The sequence below is a fragment of the Haliotis rufescens genome, unplaced genomic scaffold (genome assembly GCF_023055435.1).
Source record: "Haliotis rufescens isolate VD_foot unplaced genomic scaffold, xgHalRufe1.0.p SCAF_17, whole genome shotgun sequence".
NCBI lineage: Eukaryota > Metazoa > Mollusca > Gastropoda > Lepetellida > Haliotidae > Haliotis > Haliotis rufescens.
In genome coordinates this window covers 30,184,371-30,208,109 of record NW_025963857.1, presented here as the reverse complement: position 1 = coordinate 30,208,109, position 23,739 = coordinate 30,184,371, and the positions used below count along the sequence as shown (strand labels likewise).

The window sequence follows — 23,739 nt, the reverse complement described above, 5'->3', positions numbered from 1 at the left end:
CCTTAGTAAAGATTTGAAAAATATATTGCACCTGGTGAAGAGGTAGTGTTGGCGTCAACGCTGTACCCGTTGGCAAAAGTCTATCTGACGTAAACTATTTACTGGGCGTAACATAACCTACCTGGTACCCATCGCTCGGCAGAGTGGCCAGGATCCGCTGAAACTGCTATGTTAAAAACCTAAGTAATTGTTCAAGTGGTGTGTTCATAAACTACAGTTAGGTCTAAATATGTGTCGATTAATTATTTGTCAACAGAACGCTTCGAATATGCAGGTTACGTGTACTTATTCCTTGTTTATATCGACGGACATACCGCACTAGATTGTGACGGCAGGTACCCGGGTATTGGGTGGTTGGTATGGTTACAACAGGTAAAGAGTTGACAGAGCTACATTTAAAAAGGGGCGGTCGGGTATCCTTGTGGTTAAAGCGTTCGCTCGTCACGCCGACGACCCCGGTCAATTCCCGACATGGGTACCATTTCTGGTGCCCCCCCCCCCCCCCCCCCCCCCGCTGTGATATTGCTGGAATATTGCTAAAAGCGGTGTAAAACCATACTCACTCACATTTTTTGCTGCACATTATGTGTCCTGTGTCATTTATGTTATCTTAAACGTTATATTATGTGATCTTGAAATAACCTGTTAGTTGTCTATTATTTTATGTTATCTTAAACGTTATATTATGTGATCTTGAAATAACCTGTTAGTTGTCTATTATTTTATGTTATCTTAAACGTTATATTATGTGATCTTGAAATAACCTGTTAGTTGTCTATTATTTTAACTGTACCAAGGAAAATTTAAAAAGCTACATCAACAAGACCCAAAACTAAAATCCCCACTTGTTCTTGAAACTAACGTACCGCCTTTTGCAATTCGTTTCCTTTTTCCTTTTCGTTGTGTGTGGTTATTTTAGGATCAGGAACCGAATACTTTTATTTAGCTACAGAATCACGAACCATGCCTAAATGAATGACAAGCAAAACGTGTGAGGGGACCCATCCTTAGGAGTAAGAACGGCCAAACCATCAACAAAAAATCCTGGATATATTTTAAGAAAAAATGAAAGCGTCTTCGAACTGAATTATACATGCGAGTCGTCTTCGGTCTCCTCTTGTTTGACCCCAAAAGCATTTTCTCAATATTTCAGCAATATCGTGACGGGGAACACCAGAAATGAGTTTCACATATTGTACCCATGTGGGGAATCGAACCCGCTTTAACAACCAGGAACCCGCGATGTCTATATCACAGGCTGATTAAAGTGGTCTTCTCAAATATCAATGGAAGAGATTGTGTGGAATTAACAAATTAATACTCGCTAACATCAAGCCTGATAGTTGATCCTTAAATCAATGGGACTTTATGTTTCTACAGAAGGGACGTGTGATTTGATACGCGCTTCTTGTCTAACCTATACTACACAGATATTAAGTGATGGTGATGATGATGATGATGATGATGATGATGATGACGGTGACACTGCACAGATATTAATTCATAAAGATGATGACACTTCATAAATATTAATTGATGATGATGATAGATTCTCATGACGTACAACCTTCAAATCTGTTTTACATCAGCTATATTCCACCCATATCTCCGTTAACCAAGTCAAATGTTCATGTAATCACCCCAGTGGTTGACATCACGACGACACTGACAGTCCGGTCATACATAATATTCACCCGATCCGCATTCATCGGCGTATACGCCAAACACGGGTAGCTACTACTGGGGACCCGTGAAGTTCCGAGTTAGAATAGCACTTCAGCAACCCTAGCTTGACGTAAGAGGCGACTAACGGGATCGGGTGGTCAGGCTCCCAAGTTAAAGTGTCAGGCTGCTGTCGTCGTTTCCCAATTGCGTAGATCGATGCTCATGATATCAATCACTCGATCGTCTGGTCCAGACTCGATTGTTTACAGACCGCCGTCATATGGATGGAATATTGGCGAGTGCGGCCAAAAAAACAAACAAACAAACTACTGAGACCTACTCTGCCCCGGGAAGGGGGGTCTGCTTTGTCCTGGAATCTCCCCGGGGGACACTGAGATGAGACTCGCGAGAGACATATGTTCCCCCTTTTGGATTTCGAGATCCAGATGCATTAACTTGGAAGCTGCAGCATCCTCTTTCAAATATTTTCAATGTTTGTTTCTAATTCTCGATATCATTTGAAAAGTAACGCTTGTTTAACATTTTCTCAAGACGAAATAACACGAACCAGATTGGAACAAAACCGATGAACCAAAGACCATCGGTCTGTCTTCGCGTCTCACCGAGTCGTTTAAGACGAACCACATTCAAATGTTTGTGGTTCGCGGATCTAATTGTTCTAGTCAATGGCGCCGACGGACTCGCTAATAGCACACGGCTCCTCACAGCGTCGTGCATACCGCTGTATTGTCATAAGAACATTGTTTCGTGAGAACAGTGGACGCTTTGTTAATGGCCTGGGCGGTCACAAGGAGGCTGAAAGAGTGCTTGATTCAAGACTATGAAATACTAGCGCATAGTTTCCTTTCTTCCCACATAAACCCATATGAAGTGTTGAATAACCTCTGCTGTTGCGACACGCCCTAGGCGCGACGTGGTTGTATTACACGACCTCGTACCCACCGACATTCACCGTAATGTGAATGACGGCTATGCGATACTTTTCCATTGACTTTTGAATTCAAATTTTTGTCAGATTTCAATAAACTAACGCCCAGCGGCATACACAAATGACAAACACAGGAAACTACTGCAATAGATGAGGGTTGGGGAGAGTGACAATCAACCCCATGCACGAGCTCAGCTCGAGACAGTCGCGTGCCAAGAGGTGTGCGCGTATTGTTTGCAAGCTCCGTTTCCTTCATTACGCCGAACGCTGTAAGGAGCTTCACGTTTCATTCCCCTGTCTTCAAGAACCGACCCAATGTTGGGGATTGTTTCCTTCGCAGACCAACCTGGAACTCATTAAAACTCGCCATTTCCTTCCTCGATTGTAGTAAACTTATAATTGAAGTTCGGAAATATATCGCATTCATGCGATCCATAATGAGACAATTAGTGATTGCCATACGAATGTCATAATACACCATTCAAGGAGAAAAGTCCTCGCGTTTTCGTAGCGCGGTCACACGCTGTCGTTGCGTCACACCTTGAAAAAACCTGTAGAACTCGTGGTAGAGGACGATGGCTATAGCTTGTGGGTTATTACCATATATAGCCCGTAGTGCCTAATAATTAAAAATATTTCTTGAATTTTGGTAACGTTGACCTCTGTCAATCATTTTTAGGTTAGTAGTATATTTTAATTGGTGCACTTGTAAATGATCTTATTTGATTGCTAAGCAAAAGAGAAAATGGGTTTATACAAAAGTGAGTCGTGCAGTGGCATGAATGGAACGAATAATGAGAATATGTCTAACTTGCTAGGATAAGGGTGGTCGTTGTTTATTCAGGTGAATGGCAGTGCTAGTGGTTACGACAAGATGGAGAAGAAACAACATCCAGGTGGCCCGATAAAAGAAGCCGTGTAGATGCGACCGTCTCCGCGGGCCAGTGGTTGTAGACCGTCTCCGTGGTCTAGTGGTTGTAGACCGTCTCCGTGGTCTAGTGGTTGTAGACCGTCTCCTTGGTCTAGTAGTTGAGCGTCTGCCCGGAGAGCGGAAAGTTTTTATTCAATTGTAGTTTAGATCCTCCATTGAACATGTCGCCAGAACACACTTATGGGGATTGGGTGGTTGTGTGGACCTAGAGGCGCCTATGCTTGTCGTAAGAGGCGTCTATGCTTGTCGTAAGAGGCGTCTATGCTTGTCGTACGAGGCGTCTATGCTTGTCGTAAGTGTCGTAAGAGGCGACTATGCTTGTCGTACGAGGCGTCTATGCTTGTCGTAAGAGGCGACTATGCTTGTCGTAAGAGGCGACTATGCTTGTCGTAAGAGGCGACTATGCTTGTCGTACGAGGCGTCTATGCTTGTCGTAAGAGGCGTCTATGCTTGTCGTAAGAGGCGACTATGCTTGTCGTACGAGGCGTCTATGCTTGTCGTAAGAGGCGACTATGCTTGTCGTAAGAGGCGTCTATGCTTGTCGTAAGAGGCGACTATGCTTGTCGTAAGAGGCGACTATGCTTGTCGTAAGAGGCGACTATGCTTGTCGTACGAGGCGACTATGCTTCTCGTAAGAGGCGTCTATGCTTGTCGTAAGAGGCGACTATGCTTGTCGTAAGAGGCGACTATGCTTGTCGTAAGAGGCGACTATGCTTGTCGTAAGTGTCGTAAGAGGCGTCTATGTTTGTCTTAAGAGGCGCCTATGCTTGTCGTAAGAGGCGACTATGCTGTCGTAAGAGGCGTCTATGCTTGTCGTAAGAGGCGACTATGCTTGTCGTAAGAGGCGACTATGCTTGTCGTAAGTGTCGTAAGAGGCGTCTATGTTTGTCTTAAGAGGCGACTATGCTTGTCGTACGAGGCGTCTATGCTTGTCGTAAGAGGCAACTATGCTTGTCGTAAGAGGCGACTATGCTTGTCGTAAGAGGCGACTATGCTTGTCGTACGAGGCGTCTATGCTTGTCGTAAGAGGCGTCTATGCTTGTCGTAAGAGGCGACTATGCTTGTCGTACGAGGCGTCTATGCTTGTCGTAAGAGGCCACTATGCTTGTCGTAAGAGGCGTCTATGCTTGTCGTAAGAGGCGACTATGCTTGTCGTAAGAGGCGACTATGCTTGTCGTAAGAGGCGACTATGCTTGTCGTACGAGGCGACTATGCTTCTCGTAAGAGGCGTCTATGCTTGTCGTAAGAGGCGTCTATGCTTGTCGTAAGAGGCGTCTATGCTTGTCGTAAGTGTCGTCTATGCTTGTCGTACGAGGCGACTATGCTTGTCGTAAGAGGCGACTATGCTTGTCGTAAGAGGCGTCTATGCTTGTCGTAAGAGGCGACTATGCTTGTCGTAAGTGTCGTAAGAGGCGTCTATGCTTGTCGTAAGAGGCGACTATGCTTGTCGTAAGAGGCGACTATGCTGTCGTAAGAGGCGTCTATGCTTGTCGTAAGAGGCGTCTATGCTTGTCGTACGAGGCGTCTATGCTTGTCGTAAGTGTCGTAAGAGGCGACTATGCTTGTCGTAAGAGGCGACTATGCTTGTCGTAAGAGGCGTCTATGCTTGTCGTAAGAGGCGACTATGCTTGTCGTAAGTGTCGTAAGAGGCGACTATGCTGTCGTAAGAGGCGTCTATGCTTGTCGTAAGAGGCGTCTATGCTTGTCGTACGAGGCGTCTATGCTTGTCGTAAGTGTCGTAAGAGGCGACTATGCTTGTCGTAAGAGGCGACTATGCTTGTCGTAAGAGGCGTCTATGCTTGTCGTAAGAGGCGACTATGCTTGTCGTAAGTGTCGTAAGAGGCGTCTATGCTTGTCGTAAGAGGCGCCTATGCTTGTCGTAAGAGGCGCCTATGCTTGTCGTAAGAGGCGTCTATGCTTGTCGTAAGAGGCGACTATGCTTGTCGTAAGAGGCGACTATGCTGTCGTAAGAGGCGTCTATGCTTGTCGTAAGAGGCGCCTATGCTTGTCGTAAGAGGCGTCTATGCTTGTCGTAAGAGGCGTCTATGCTTGTCGTAAGAGGCAACTAACGGGATCGGGTGGTCAGGCTCGCTGACTTGGTTGATGCATGTAATCATGTTCCAATTGCGTTGATCGCTGCTCATGATGTCAATCACCGGATTGCCTCTTCCAGACTCAATTATTTATAGACCGCCGTCATATAGCTGAAATATTGCTGAGTGCGGTGTTACAAGGTTGTATATTGTACATGTAGTGTGTGTTATGTGCTGCAGCCAGTGTGAAGTGCCTTACTGCAGCAGTGTTGGGCTGGCTTGTAGCAGCAAATACCAGCGTCCTGGACACCTGGTTCATCCTCGACTACCCAGGGTATTATATCTAGTTTCTATTTGGATAAATACCCTGGACCCATTCGCTGTATTGCTCTGTTTTGAGCCCGATTCTAATGACACGACGCTTATAATAGCCACCCAATCAGTTCAGTTCTAAGTACTTGATCGAAGGCATCAATTGTGGGATGAATTGTGTGATTCACAATGGCTGATGAAAATAGATCAAACATCTATCAATAACTGTGCTGATTTTATGGTTTCATATTGGATGTCTTGAACGTCTTCTCTGGTGGTTTTCAAAATATCCTTACACGGGGAAGCCTGTCAACCAACTTTAATCAGATTAGGGGATACAGATGAACGTGATTCAGACGATTCCGATTACACGATGAGGGTTAGTTTGTGAATCACTATCAAATAGTGATGACACCAGGTGTTCGCGAAACGATGAGTGTATACCCGTCACCAACACATGCCAAGGCAAGTCAATAATTCACCTATAGAATACACGGTGACTTTGGGTCAAACAGGAAGAACAGTTTGAGTTTTGTTCAATAAAATGGAAAATGATAAATGTGAACGGCTACTGTGCATGCTTCGAGTGGACGTGATATATTGACGAATACACGTAGAGCAGGAATTCCGCATGTACCACGTCACATCAGAGGAAATGGACTCTTCCGTTGCACGCGGAACACCTACAGTACCAACACGCTGATAGTTTGTTAAGGACTAGGAATGTGAGTTATGATCGTCTAACTAAGACAATGTCACTGCAGGTGTTCATCGGTCAAGCCTAGCTTTAACATGGAGTCGCGACTCTGGTTTGTCGCACCCGCGGTTGAAGTTAATATCGTCGTTGAGCATCAACGACATGGCCTTCGAGGTCAAGGTTGCAGTCCTCCTGAGCCCCGGATGTAGGGTGCTTATTCCGAACTTGGCACCAAAGCCCACGGGAATGTTGCCATTGATGTTTTGCTTGTTTGAAACTGACGCTTGCAAAGAAGAATCTTACAAAATTGAGTGAGTGAGTGAGTGAGTATGGTTTTACGCGCTCTTAGCAATATTCCAGCAATATAACGGAAATGGGCTTCACACATTGTACCCATGTCGGGAATCGAACCAGGGTCTTCGACGTGACGAACGCACGCTTTAACCACTAGGCTACCCGACCGCCCCTATCAAATTGTGAGGGGTACAACAGATGTAGCCAGGGGTGTAGGATGACAATACATCCGTGATGACAGTAGGAAGGGTTTCTCAACATCGACCAAGACAGCCGTGTTGCAAGACAGCCTACCTACCTACCTACCCACCCACCCACCCTCCCACCCACCCACCTACCTAGCTACCTACCTACCTACCTACCTACCTACCTACCTACCTACCTACCTACCTACCTACCTACCTACCTACCTACCTACCTACCTACCTACCTACCTACCTACCTACCTACCTACCTACAAAATAAATAAATAAATAAATAAATAAATAAATAAATAAACCTCATATTACTCTTGCTATCGTATTGAAGATGAAGGTGTTGTACTTCTTCTTATTTACCATTCCTCAAAACTACAAAAATGATATATGTCAATGTTTTCTTACAATGCGTGAATATTTCATCATCAGATAGACATATTCAGAAAATGAATATCCCCTATCTGTGATGATCAAGCCTACTAAGACAGATTTACATCTAAACATGGATTAAGCAGCTTATCCTCATCATCAAAGCTGCAACCATGTGTTCCGAGAACGTTGATCCGGTTAAAGTACTTTCTCTGTAATCCATCCTGTAATCTCCAAGACTGTTCTGTGATGCCGTGTGATAATAATCTATACTAACTGTTGTTGTTTGTACCGGATTTAGTACTTGGCGGTGCTCTTTACGACAACCCTCTACTTCCGGTTGTCGTTATCTGTGGCCGCAGATGAACCAGTGACGTCACCACGGAGTCAGCAATAACGCATGTAGTGACAGCTTGTACAAGAAGTTTATAGGTTAACGCGTAGTAGATATCTTGCTTGATATTACAAGTATCAGTAACTCAGGAGCTGTGTCCTTCGTCATGAAAGCACTATTATATGTGGTGAAACCTGAAAGAGATATGCTATACGTGGTGAAACGTGAAAGAGATATGCTATACGTGGTGAAACGTGAAAGAGATATGATATACGTGGTGAAACGTGAAAGAGATATGATATACGTGGTGAAACCTGAAAGAGATATGCTATACGTGGTGAAACATGAAAGATATATGATATACGTGGTGAAACGTGAAAGAGATATGCTATACGTGGTTAAACATGAAAGAGCTATTCTATACGTAATGAAAAATGAAAGAGATATGCTATACGTGGTGAGACATGAAAGAGATATGCTGTACGTGGTGAAACATGAAAGAGATATGCTATACGTGGTGAAACATGAAAGAGATATGCTATACGTGGTGAAACATGAGAGAGTCAGCTATACGTGGCGAAACATGAAAGAGATATGCTATACGTGGTGAAACATGAAAGAGACATGCTATACGTGGTGAAACATGAAAGAGATATGCTATACGTGGTTAAACATGAAAGAGATATGCTATACGTGGTGAAACATGAGAGAGTCAGCTATACGTGGTGAAACATGAAAGAGATATGCTATACGTAGTGAAACATGAAAGAGATATGCTGTACGTGGTGAAACATGAAAGAGATATGCTATACGTGGTGAAACATGAAAGAGATATGCTATACGTGGTTAAACATGAAAGAGATATGCTATACGTGGTGAAATCTGAAGTTACTGTATGTGATGAAATATCGTGTTGACATTGCTTTGTTCCAAGTCATGTCCCTATACGGGTTATATAGATACGAGTGCCACAACAATATCCATAAGCATAAGCGATATATCAGCATAAGACGAAATATTTAAACAAATCAATAATCATATATTAATGGTCAAATAAATAAAACCTACCTGTTTCAAAAAAGATTAACGTGTGTAGTAAATAAAAGCGACAAAACCGTTTCCATAGCCACAAGAAATCTCCCTGAGTCCATTGTTCGATTCCGACTATATCATAAACACGAATTCAAGAATCACTATCAAATAATGATGATAGCACATGTTCACTAAAATGTGAGTATATCCACATGCCACAAATACATGCAAAGGCAAGCCAATTATTAACCTAAAAAACCCCACATGAACACATATGGTACAAGTTGAAATAGGTCATTGGATCAGTCACCATTTTGACAGTCATGCCTCAAATTTGGAAATGTCCTATACATGTCCATCATGAAAACGACCGCCTCCGTGGTCTAGTGGTAAAGCGTCCTCCCGGCGAGCGGAAGGTCCGGGGTTCGATCCCCGGCCGCGTCATACCAAAAGACGTTTAAAGAAGGTACTTGTTGTTACCCTGTTTGGTGCTCGGCATCAAGGCGTTAAAACAAGGACTGGTCGGCTCGGAGTCAGTAAACTGTGTCTGAGTGCATGTTAATATGCGGCATGGTATATCAGTGGGCTAGTACTATAAATCAGCATCAGTTCGGACTAGTCTACTAGCCTAGACTAGACTAGCCACACACGCACACAGGTGCATGCACGTCGATATATAAGTGCAATAATATTGGACGTGACGTTTAACCCCATTTCACCTCAGTATCATGAAAACAGAGATTAATGAGAAACCCACGCCTTATGTAATATATCAGATTTGTTTTAACCTTGTATTACACTGCCGTGCAAAATAAAGTATACACCCATGTTTGAAACAAACAAGACATGGTTATTCCATGGTGATGTATTACGGGTATAATAGTTTTATAACAATGTGTTTTGGACATTACGTCTGTCGTGTTTCGGGAACTGTTTTCAGCCTAGTAACATTGGTAAAATCCAATTTCAAATGTATACTTTCTTTTGCCCGGCAGTTTATAAGTTTTGATTCCACTTGATTTATTTCCTTGAAACACTAAATGATGCGGAGGATGCTGAAAGATGTTTCCTTATTGTGTGTAGCCATGTAGTCACACAACCAATCGCCATCCGTGGAGCCGAGATGAACAATCACTTAGTTTCATATCTGAATTGTTGAGTCACTCGAGATCTCTGTGTTCCGTGCTTAAGTCCCACGCTTGGTAATGTTATGTTCAGATCCCACGCAAGTTTATGTCATATTCAAACTGGACTTTTTGTTCTCTCCTTTTGATTTGATTTGAGTGTTCGGACGTTGCAATGAAATCCTCCAGTGCTCTGGCAAGTCTTCTCGTCGAATACTGAAATAAAGTTAGATATAATTTAATATATGTTTTGTCTGTTTAAGAATGAATGGATGATTGATATTGATTTATAGCATATACATTAACAGTATTCCAGTTATATGCCGGCATGTCAGCTTAATGTGGGAGGAAAGCCCGAAGTGATCAAGGTCTGAGATGTTTACCACTTTGGTAAAATCCACGAACGGTATGGTGCTGTCAAACCTAGAAACATAATCAGGGCAAACCGGGATTCGAACCCACGATCATAGGTTTCTGGTGTGCCCAAGGAACGCAACTCTGCACAGCGATTTCGACGCCTAAGACAACTTGGCCACCCGTACCCCTGACTGTTTTTCGGTTAGTTAAAGTTAGGCGTCGTTTCCATGAGTATTACTGCTCATAAATGTGTTGTAGTTTTTTTCATTTTTGTGAATCAACGATCGAGGGCCCGGTTCAATAGATCATAGATCATAACTATAATTAACGCAGGATTCGAACCCACATTCACCGGATACAGGTAGATAATGAACCTCGAAAACACACATCCCAATACACACATCCATTGCCCTCTCCCTTTTCAAGTAAAGAAATAAATACACACACAATTGTTCAGACAAATCAATATATATGTTCACAACTTGAATTTAAGCATTTCCTATTCACAGCTAAGGAAGCGTTAACGTAGGTCTTTATATCTGCCAAGAGCCATATGTACAAGGCTTGAAAAGACGCGAGTGAGTGAATATTGAGTGAGTGTGGTTTCACGCTGCCTTCAGCGATCTTCCAGCAATATCACACATGGTCCCCACGTAGGGCCTTCACCATGACGACCGATGCTTCATCCAGTACCAATTGCAGTTATATGGCGGCGGTCAGAAAATAATCAAGTCTGGACCAGACAGTCCAGTGGTTGATATCATGAACATCGATCTATGCAATTGGGATATCATGACATGCATCAAACAAGTCAGCGAGTCTGACCACCCCATCCCGTTAGTCGCCTCTAAGGTCAAGCATTGTCGCCTCTTACACAAGCATGGGAAGATCAACTCTATCCCGGACTTTTAATTAAATATATAGTGTCACTTCATTATTATATATGTTTTCTGGTATGTGTCATTCGAAGTATGACTTGTAATATAGAGAAATCATAAAATGTGGTATCATTTGATTTTAGTCTTAGATGGAGCATTGATAAGTATGTTTTAGGGTGGTACATCCTGTACCGAGAATTAGAGTATGTGAGTGTGGTTTTACGCCGCTTAGCAATATTCCAGCAATATCACGGGGGACAGCAGAAATAGGTTTCACACATTGTACCAATGTCCGGAAACGAACAAGGGTTTTTCGGCGTGACGAGCGAACGCTTTAACCACAAGGCTACCCCGAGAATTAGATGATGTATAGACCGTAATATATGGTAGATGTGGTGTCCCTTGTACTTTGCATTACATGAAGGCAGAGATGTTACATATTGCATATCTGTTATAAGAATTAAATGAAGCATATATATATATTAGATGAAGCGTAACATGTGAAATATTACATTGTATCTTACATGATTGTAACGTCTAACACTGACACCCTGAGTGTCATATATATATTTTTACAGGATTGTAACGTGTAACACTGATCCCCTGAGTGTCATATATATATTTTTACAGGGTTGTAACGTGTAACACTGACACCCTGAGTGTCATATATATATTTTTACAGGGTTGTAACGTGTAACACTGATCCCCTGAGTGTCATATATATATTTTTACAGGGTTGTAACGTGTAACACTGACACCCTGAGTGTCATATATATATTTTTACAGGGTTGTAACGTGTAACACTGATCCCCTGAGTGTCATATATATATTTTTACAGGGTTGTAACGTGTAACACTGACACCCTGAGTGTCATATATATATTTTTACAGGGTTGTAACGTGTAACACTGATCCCCTGAGTGTCATATATATATTTTTACAGGGTTGTAACGTGTAACACTGACACCCTGAGTGTCATATATATATTTTTACAGGGTTGTAACGTGTAACACTGATCCCCTGAGTGTCATATATATATTTTTACAGGGTTGTAACGTGTAACACTGACACCCTGAGTGTCATATATATATTTTTACAGGGTTGTAACGTGTAACACTGATCCCCTGAGTGTCATATATATATTTTTACAGGGTTGTAACGTGTAACACTGACACCCTGAGTGTCATATATATATTTTTACAGGGTTGTAACGTGTAACACTGATCCCCTGAGTGTCATATATATATTTTTACAGGATGTTAACGTGTAACACTGATCCCCTGAGTGTCATAACACGTTAACATAGTAAGACTCAATATATATATATATATATATATATTTTTTTTGAATCATACCAGGATGTTAACGTGTGACATTGATGCCCTGAGCGTCATATATTTAGTGTGTCTTTCCAGAGGTTAAACATTGTTTGCTTCTTTGGACCCATCATACACTATTTAACAAAATCGTTTTCATATACATTTTTCATCTTTCCGCTCTCATTATTTCGGAAACATTCTGTTACATATCTATACACGGCATTATAGCGTTCAATACAAGTATTCATAATTTGTTCGATCTACAATCGTCGGTTACATTGCACAATAAATAGGTTTTTGTTATATATAGACAATAGCATTTACGACATGTGTATGACGATTTCATACAGCCACGGCGTTACGATGAGTTTGTTAACGTTTTGCTGAATCGCTATTTACCAAGCGTTATTATTATTCGAAGCTCATGAGTGGGAATATCAATTGTGATTTTGCATTTTGACATGTTAAAAAAATTCGTAATAAACCAGTCATCAGATAATGATCCTCACTCACTCACTCACTCACTCTTATTAAGTCAATGCATACGTGCGTAAGTGTAACGGATGATATCACAGAGACTCTCAACCCGACCGACACACTGTGCCCCTCCCCCCACCCCTAACCACCTTAATCACCCCGGGTGGCGGGCACGTCCACCTAGTCCTGAGTTAGCTTCGCCCCCACCTCCCCGTGGGTGCACGGCCGTGTGTGGCGATTGGTCTAGTTTTCCTGTCAGTCACTCGGGATCATTTCCTTTGCCTGTATTGTCGTGATAAGTCTTACTTCCGCCATCGCGACCGCTCGCTCCACGCTTACGACCTTCTTGTAGGCCGCTCATGCCCCACACCACCGGCTAATTGTTACCCATCTACAGTGACTGTTCGCTCTCCTTCGAGGCTTGCCACATTCACACCACTTTAATTCTGCTCAAAACAAAAATGGTAAGTCTGCGGTTCTAGGTGCTTAAAACAAGACGACCAACTGTTGCTTTGGCGCTGTGACAGTTGTAATATGAAGTGGCGCTTGCTTTATTTCCCGATGGAACTCTCATACGTAGGAAATGAGAAATTACACTGGCTCATGGCAAGCCGTTATCGAGCACTTCCTAAAGGGAACTCGACAGACGATACAACCCCACACCAGTGCGAAGTCTCCCGATTCCAGCACATGTTGGCTCCCGACTCGACGCATTACCCACACATTTGTTTACAATATTTCTATCCATTATTCTCTAAGTTCAGAAAGTAGACAAAGTTTCAGCACCCGCCTCGTATTGGGAATCAACACAGGCGCGGCCCCCGCGAGTATTTACTTTTCCTGTGTTGAATTACTCTAGGTTTGTGTCTTTCAGGATGTCCCACTGGCCGGAGGAGGGACTGCCCAATTGCAGGACACAGTCCAGGGGGACACTGACCACTACAGCACGGAATCAAGCAGGCTTGGACCCTCTCCGTACCAAGATACCCTTGGTGTAGCTGATCCCCACGCGCCTCATCTAGTCCTACCCCCAGTGTCAGTCCCCACCCCCCAGCATCTGCCTCTGCATCAGGCAGTAGAGACCCAGGCACACATGGGTGTGTCTTCTCTAGACAACAGGTCCTCGCCAATTAAGACGGAACCAGAGTTGACCAACAGAGAAACATGGACGTCATATGCGTCTGCTGTTTGTGACGTTACAGATTCGGCATCTTTGACGATGAAGTCTGCGTTTGACCCCCCACCACAGTATTCTGAAGCTCAGATCTCGGTTTACTCTGCAATCAACCACCCCGTGAGGTCGCCACACCTTATAGACCCAATGATGCCCCAGCCCCAAGATGGGGAGGACTTACCCCCTTATGACAACACAGGTCTTGTGCACCAGACTCCCTCCCCGAGTCTGTATGCGGGATACAGGGGTAACAAGTTGGAAGAACCACACAACCTGTCACGTGCTCGAGTGTCTCCAGACCCCAATACGCATCACCAACAGCAGCAGCAGCAGCAGCAGCAACAACACCATCATCAACAGCACCAACACCACCAGCAACAACAGCAGCAACATCCGCAGCAGCAACAACAGCACGACAAAAAAGTTATCGTTCCTGCAGGTGAGATAATATTTATCTACTCCCTGGGGAGTATACAGCCACCCATGGAAAAAACACGGGTTACTACTGTGTTGTAGCAATTGAAATATGGCGATTAAAAATAACTAAATAAGTACGGACCGATTTATATTATAATTTTAATCCAACTTGCATTAAAGCTAAATTTACAATCGTGAAATAATTTAATTTCGAATATCAATTTTAATAAATCATAACCTATACCTTGTCTCGGTATTGCATTAATATAATATCATCCAAAGGAATGGACTACAGTCATAAGAGTTCTAAAGAAATTAAATTAATTAAACAATATAAACAACCGTAGTTGGTGTGAATAGTAGAGACAGTATACAAGAGTCACCTATTTAATACAACATCTTTGTAACGTATATTCAGTTATGAAACATGTTTCGGCCGTGAAATATGATAAACAAAACGTATATAAAAAAATTCGTCAACAATATTCTATTTGTAACCCAGTCATGTTCGTGAACATAAATTATTATTTATAAAAAACAGAATACTGCATATGATGATTTTGATAGTTAATTGCATTTACTTAATCTTTACATATTATCAGTCACTCAGAGTCATTTGTATTGCTAAGCGATATAGTGATTCTAAACATTAGTGAAATAAATAAGAACTCATTAAATTAACATTTACTATTCTGTATATGTATAATTGATCATCATCTGGATATATTATGAATACTATTAACTCGAGTAAGGTATGAAATAAGATATTATAGGTGATTTAATAGAACAAACCCATTGTAAAGATTTCGGTGAAGGAAATTTGAAGGATGGGTAATATTGTTTCTGGGACAGAGCCACATGTGTGGAGCGAGTAAGTGAAATGAACTCAAAGCCTTCACCATATGCACACACGTTATAATGCCATCCCGCTCACGGCATATTGAAGCCATCATCCACTAGATATAACACTATTGTTAGGGAACAATGAAATGTCTATCATTTTGCTTGTCGGGGGATGAAGCAAAACTTGTCGAGATGAAGTGTGTATTTCTCCAAGTTTCAACATGGTAGAAACTATGTACTGGATTAACACAAGCCGGCGTGTATCATCAAAGTACCTATTTCCTGTGTTCGACCAACTCAGCATATATAGGTCACTTTTTGCCAGCAACATCATCATTTTCTCAGACTAAAACTCGGTGAAACCAGTAATTACTTGTGCAGTCTGGACCAGCATTACTGGCGTAACAATTAAACAAGCAGACTCAACCAATATACTTACTTATTATCTAGTTTGATATAGTCAGAGTCTTAAATGATAATAAAGTTAACTTTTTCTCTAAATGTTATTTATATATGTTGTGAGAATAAATTCCCGTTGTTATGAATACAATGATATATTTAGGTGTATGTATTTATTGTTGCATCGATATTTGAATATTTTTATTTCGTTTGTTTATTATGACGTGATATACATTCCGACGGGTTCCTTTCTTGTTACAGAGATACAAATATAAATACTTTGAAGGCAGTAGCGGTTTATGTAATCTCTACAACAAATACAAAACGAAATTTGAACTCATGGGACGTTATAAAATGCACTGAAGACATATCTATTGCGTCTTTATCCATAATGTATTTAATTATATTGATCTAGGTAATATTCTGTTTTCTATGAAAGTGTGAACATGTTAAAACGTGAAGTAAAATCAATAAACTTTTAAAAAGGGACAACTGAGATAACATGATTTTTAATATTTTCCCAACATCTAAAGATATAATTGCTTTGGATTTTCAAGCCATAATTTGAACTTGTTCTCATAACCAACTATCGTCAACAAAGTATCATTTCAAGATATAATATACGATATCCCATAATTGGATGTGACAACCCTTGCCTGCGTTAATTATATTGTTGACTTAATGTACGAACCCCATGATACAGATTGCGAACAGTCATGTGGTTGAATGACGTTTCGTAGTTTTTTCAAACTAAACATAATCATTTTATCATTTTGAAAAAACCCTTTATATACTTAAAATAGATAAAATGATTTTGAAAATGTCATCAGAAAAGGAATCTTAACGCCACCACATAACCTGATAACCACATGTCTATATCATGGATCAGTCTGTCATACAGACCCTGAAACAAATATATCCAATACAGCCCATGCAAAAGGAAGAGAATATATGGACGTCAACTTCTTTATTATGAGGAACACAACGTTTCGGAGTATGTGCTTACTCCTTTATCAGGTGAATGAATGCCATGAGACAGAGAGCATATATATGTACATGTAAGTCCATGCAAGTCTATAATATATGACAAGTTAAGATTACTGCAGTATCTGGAAATGAAGAAGGCTCCTTTTTATTATATTTTATAACTATAATTTTAATTTATAAACTGTTTTTCTGTAATATGTGTTCATTTCAGAGATTAGATGTTAGTCTAGTCAGAGATGAAGAATTCAGTTATGTTAAGCAAAAATAAGGTTGAATACATTATTTTTCTACAATATTGTCTTGCTGTGTGAATAGGACGCGGTAACACGCGTGACACACATCTGAAATTAATTCAAGAATATTGCTTTTTGTATTTGTCCAAAGATAAGGAACACATATTCTTGAGGAATCAGAAGCCAAGATTTCAAGTGTAGCATTTATTTCTGTAAACAAACACCTTCGAAAAGAAATGCAAAAATCGAAAAGTACAATGAAGGAATAAACATTTTCGGACACTGCTTTAATCATTCTTCACTGTCGACATACATTTATTAAATCCTTTGTTGACTGTTTACAGTATGTTGTCCAACACATGCAGAGTATTTTGATGGAGGAATGTTTGCGCTGGATAGTCAAAACTAATTATATAGAAACTGATTTACGAAATGCATCGTCCGTATCCTTAATGCATAACATATTTTTGAATAATTGATAACCTTAACATATAGGATGTCTTCTTGTCACACGTAGAGGCTCCGAGTCGAATCAATAGGTAGAATAGACATGTTATCAATTATTAAATGTTTTATAATACACATCATTTTCTCTAATATGGTCATTATATTTTTTACCACGTATAAATGTACATGCAAATTATGTTTCCTGTTTACTTATCCTCTTAAAGGAGCATATCGTCCATGACTTTTATTTTACCAGTTGATAAAATGGCACAACATATACTAAGGTGTCGGTACCCTATTTCTTTCATATGCATTATCACTAATATAGTAATTTTTTATTCTTTACCATACACATTTACTCGGGTGTATATGTCGTATTTCTATCATGCATTATCACTAATCTAGTCAATTTTAATCTTTACCATACACATGTACAAGGCTTTATGTACCGTATTTCTTTCATATGCATTATCACTAATATAATCATTTTTAATCTTTACCATACACATTAACTCGGGTGTATATGTCGTATTTCTATCATGCATTATCACTAATCTAGTCATTTTTAATCTTTACCATACACATGTACAAGGCTATATGTACCGTATTTCTTTCATATGCATTATCACTAATATATAATCATTTTTAATCTTTACCATACACATTAACTCGGGTGTATATGTCGTATTTCTATCATGCATTATCACTAATCTAGTCATTTTTAATCTTTACCATACACATGTACAAGGCTATATGTACCGTATTTCTTTCATATGCATTATCACTAATATATAATCATTTTTAATCTTTACCATACACATTAACTCGGGTGTATATGTCGTATTTCTATCATGCATTATCACTAATCTAGTCATTTTTAATCTTTACCATACACATGTACAAGGCTTTATGTACCGTATTTCTTTCATATGCATTATCACTAATATATAATCATTTTTAATCTTTACCATACACATTAACTCGGGTGTATATGTCGTATTTCTATCATGCATTATCACTAATCTAGTCATTTTTAATCTTTACCATACACATGTACAAGGCTATATGTACCGTATTTCTTTCATATGCATTATCACTAATATATAATCATTTTTAATCTTTACCATACACATTAACTCGGGTGTATATGTCGTATTTCTATCATGCATTATCACTAATCTAGTCATTTTTAATCTTAACCATACACATGTACAAGGCTTTATGTACCGTATTTTTTTCATATGCATTATCACTAATATATAATCATTTTTAATCATTACCATACACATTTACTCGGGTGTATATGTCGTATTTCTATCATGCATTATCACTAATCTAGTCATTTTTAATCTTTACCATACACATGGATGAGGATTTTTGTTCCCTTATCATTAACAACTAGTTGATCGTTCTCCTTACTTGATGCCACGACGTGACTTGCACTGGTTACATTAAATCAGAGTAGGTTATCCCGGTGCAGAAAGCTCGGAAACTGCCTTCTATAGCAAATTAAACGACTTGTTAACACAATGAAAGACTACACTGCCAGTACTGGACTTCTGTGATAAACGATACTTTGGCTGATATGGTAATACTGGTTGCATGTCAAAGAGATGGTTGATAAAGGGGCAACTTGTGGAGCATGTACATTTATTGACTAAACAGGACTGCATCGAAAGCACTCATTTGTGTTAAAACGTTCTGAATTTTTACCCTATGAAGTTAATAATTAATTTCAGTGATCCGTTCAAATATCTTTCACCTTCAAATTTGCCTTTTGCGTCCAATGGAATCTGCTTTGGCAGATAATCGAGACTAGTTATTCTCTGCGCTTTTTATATACTTAATATATTAATAAAAGCTCCTATTTCTGTTTAACGTGTTTGTGGTTATACATATTGATGTTTTTTTTAATAACGCTTAATTGGTTTAACATAAACATGGAAATAAACGTTTTGTTACAACATGTAAATAGCTTTCATACATCCGTTTTGAAATAGGCAACGATAAGAAACATTCTTACATTTTATAGATAGTTTTTACTGCACACGTAAATCTTTTTTGAAATAGGTAGGTTTTTTCTATCTGAATGTTAATATATGTTTAGACTATTGATTTGTTTAAATATCTTGTCTCCCTGGGCTTGTTTTTTTGTTGTCATAAAAATAATTACAGTTTTTAATTATTTTTATTGATTTCGTAATTTGTGAATATGATTATGTTACCTAGTCAAAATGTAGATATGAAATATTATAAAAAGCTATTGTTTGTAAAAGGATGCGTTTTTTTTTTACAAAAATGAAAACTGGTTGTGACTTAATAATTAAAAACTACCCAGAAGATAAATGAAATATAGAACAATAATCATCTGGAACAATGCATGAGTTGTGTGAGGTCTTATTCCACTTCCTGGTCAGGCACAATAGGTCACAGAGGTGGTGCTGTTGCCTATCTGCTATTCTTTATCTCATGAAACAGTCGCTAACAATAATACCGTTACACCATCCCTGACCTGATCGCATGATGTTATACCAAGGGTATTGTATAATACAGGCTTATCAGCTTCGCCATGCGTCGAGGTGTCAACTGCACACGAACAACTCATTATTCACATGTAATTAGAATTCCTCTCGAATCTCCAGAACGAATGTCCGTAAAAAGTAACTTTTAAATGGTTGTTTTTTTGTTTTTCAAGTTTCATGTTTGTTGTTGTTGTCGTTGTTGTTGTTGTAAAGCGGTAATATATAATTTCAAATAATTCTTAATACTCCTTGCGTTCAGTTGATAGTCAACCCGTGTTTAACCCGTGTCCAGTTTAGTTGAAATACCATAGCGAGGCACAGTCATAGTGATAAAGTGGACTATATTATTAAACTGTCATTGAAGGTTTACCTGTTTTAAATTGTGATTAATTGTTAACTTATGTAAATATTTACTTTATATAATGTGTATGGTAATGCGAAACATTTCCCTCAATATTAAACGATCTATAAAACGCCTGCTTGAATTAATACATATAAACACATTTTGAAGTTTAAGTTAAGGATACAAATTTGTAATTATACTTCCTAGTTCTGGTTTTAACACGACGCAGTGATCAGATACAAAGTCACATAGACAGCCATTGTACTCATAGTGATGACTCATTAAACAGCCAGAACCTTGTCATTATTAGGATGTACGTGAATATATGACATATCGTGATATGCACTGACGAAGGGTCAACCTTCTATTTCAAATATAATGGATAGGCAATTTTGCGAAAAATATTCAGAAGGATCATGAAATTTACACGACCGAATGCTACATCATCGTTCCAGAACTGAAGACCCTTACTTGATATACTTTTGTGTACCAGCTTCTTCTTGGCACCTTGTGTCATCACTGACTGTCAGTGATCCATTCACATAATCTTCACCTCTATTTTCCATTTTGTTTTGGTAGATAATTGAGACTGAATACAACTATTCAGTTTTTATTCACATGATGTAGTACATTATTATCAACAACACTGGGTATGCGCATTAAGCAGGAAACAGTTTGATCCCATTTTATTATCAGTTTATCAACAAAGCCATATATTTTTGAATCAGTGATTCATAATATACGGACATAAACTGACATATAGTGATGGTAAAATAATATGTTATAAAATATGTGTACAGGTTCTTTGGCGTTGACGGTTTAGTATGTTGAGTCACCTATTTCTAATGGCTTCGAATTACTAAAGTGTCATTCTAACTATTGATCTGGTGATTTGTAATTTAGAATTGAACTTTTCTCAACTGCTTGTAAAGATCTCAAGAGACAAATATAACCTGTGATATTAACATAACACTTAATGCCGCTTCCTGTCAAGAAGGTGATGTAGGTAATAACAATAATAACATCGTAAAGTGTACACAACTGCTTGTTATTGCGTACAAATAAGGATGTGCACTTCATAGTGTATTTCCTTACGTCTTCATTTCACATAAATGACATTCATTTCTTCCTTTATGTACAATAGTGTTTAGACTGATTTGGGCAGGGCTAATGTTTAAAGCGTTTCTCCACATAGGTATAATGCTTGAAGCCAATTTCTAGTGTTTCCCCTCATCCTCTCCACTCCTAGTGCTGGAATAGTGCTAAAAGCGGCGTAAAACAATACTCACTCACTATAACTGATCTTTCAATCTCCTTTGCATCATGTTCGTTTAGAGGACACGTTCTTGTGTATCCATCTACTACTTATATTTTGCCGGACAATAAAGATAAATATATTTTATGATCCTGTTTGGAGCCATATTGGTTGCAATGGTCGCACTTTTCTAACACTCCTATTGGGCAAAGCTTGGGACAGGGATGCTTGTTTTATAACTGTAAATATACATGATGTTTTCTTGTTCACTGCAACTTACACTTCACTTCGTATGACCCTCACCTGTATCATTTCCACAATACCTTACTCCTGCCTTACCCCCCAGAGACAATGTCGACCTTTCGGCTAGGTATCGCCTTCAATCTGTTCAACAACTTTTCGTTCTAATTAATAAGCTAAACATTGGTTTTGTTTGAATAACATTGGGATGGTGTCTGGGAGATCTGTGGGCAATTACAAGAGATATGAATTTCTCCATCCTGACTCGAACCAGTTGCTGCAATGTATCTTTTTTTGAGCGAGCCATCATGTGACACCGAGCTACCATCGTTCCTCCATATTGCTGGTGGGGTCTGGTCGCCATGTGCACGAGGGGAATGGAATGGGGGATCATGGACGCTCTGGTCCGCTTGTATTTGTGTTGGGAATGTCCCGGATTATGCCGGAGAATTGGATACAAGGAAAGCCGATAGGAATGTTACTTTATAAAAGAGATACAGATGGTGATGCTCTTTGCTCTGACAAACAAAAGCAGGGAACTTGTCGAAAGTATGAAATCCCGCTAGGTTAGTTTAGTTCCTCTTCCTCAGCAGTCGATGAACGTGTTTTACCCAGGGGTGGGGCAGAGGGTCCTTAGCGACTGGGGGGTCAGGTGGGACACCACCCTCACACTCGGAGCCACCTACAGTAAGTTATGTTTCAGTCCACTCTTCGTTTATTTTATTTTGAGAAAGTAAAAATAAATTTACATTATGTCAAAGATATTTACATCATGTCAAAGATATTTACAAATGTCTTTTTTAAGACAGATATATAAAAATAAAAAAAGTTATTTATTCTACGTCCGATGTATTACTTCATATTTACATTAAGTCAAATAAACTGATGTTAAGTCCAACATTGTACATCTAGTCAAAGATATTCATATAAATTCAAAGTTAATATTCCTAAGTCATCCTTGTTTACGTGTCACGTAGTACATTAATTCAAATATACTAATATTAAGTAACAAATATTTATATCAAGTCAAAGATATCTTATTTTAGCCAAATGTGTAACATTTAGTCAGATATATTCATATTAAGTCAAAAATATTTATTTTTAATCAAAGATGTTTACATGAGTTTATTTGTCCTTCAACATGGAAATATGTGCACAGCTGTATGGTTGTATAAATTGAATGCATTCGTATGTAAGATTGTCATGAACATATTTAGATATTTCAAGTGTCAAGAATGTTTGGGTTTAAGATCGAGTCTCTTCAGCTGTTTTAGTTTACAAGACATATGTCAGTATTACTGTGGTAAATGTTTCACTTTAATGTTCTGTAAGTCCTGTATTTGTTCTTTCACACATACAATGTACAAGATGTCGGAACTCTCCATGACAATGGAGTATCGGACAAACGTGTACCTATCTTTACTAAAAGGATATTCCTGCATTATGTCACTTCGTTAATGACCTTATGATTGCTGTGTTTATGGTACGACTTGATTGAAAATGAAACATATACTTATTCATACAAAAGAATGTCACCGTTCCGAATACTGTACGTCAATGATTGTTACAAGTCATATATCTTATTTTAGCGAGAGTAGAACACTTTAATTGCCACATAGTCCCCTTGTAAATATGCGTTTGTTTGATGTCAGTATCCATGGAAGTAAAAGTTTAGCGTTATCGTTGACTATTAAACTTTAATATTGGCAGGTTTAACATTGATGAGCGGGTGGTGTGGTAGTCTAATGGTTAAAGCTGCATATTAATAGTTTATGTTTGGCGAAGAATTGTTAACTATATACGACAAATCCGATCACAGGAGGCGATGGGGTAGCCTTGTGGTTAAAATGTCCGCTCGTCACGCCGAAGACCAGGGTTCAATTCCCCACACGGGTGCAATGTGTGAAGCCCA

At 39.4% G+C, this 23,739-nt stretch overlaps 1 protein-coding gene across 2 annotated transcripts in view; it reads left to right on the top strand.

Annotated features, from left to right (window-relative positions):
- The first annotated feature begins 13,274 nt into the window (after window positions 1-13,274).
- Window positions 13,275-23,739, top strand: part of LOC124117217 (retroviral integration site protein Fli-1 homolog) — a 52,887-nt gene continuing 42,422 nt past the window's right edge. For both annotated transcript variants that reach the window (XM_046478990.2, XM_046478989.2), the window contains exons 1-2: window positions 13,275-13,431; window positions 13,842-14,580. In XM_046478990.2, coding sequence (XP_046334946.2) covers window positions 13,429-13,431; window positions 13,842-14,580 — 742 coding nt within the window. In that variant the 5' untranslated portion in view covers window positions 13,275-13,428. The remainder of the gene's footprint in view (window positions 13,432-13,841; window positions 14,581-23,739) is intronic.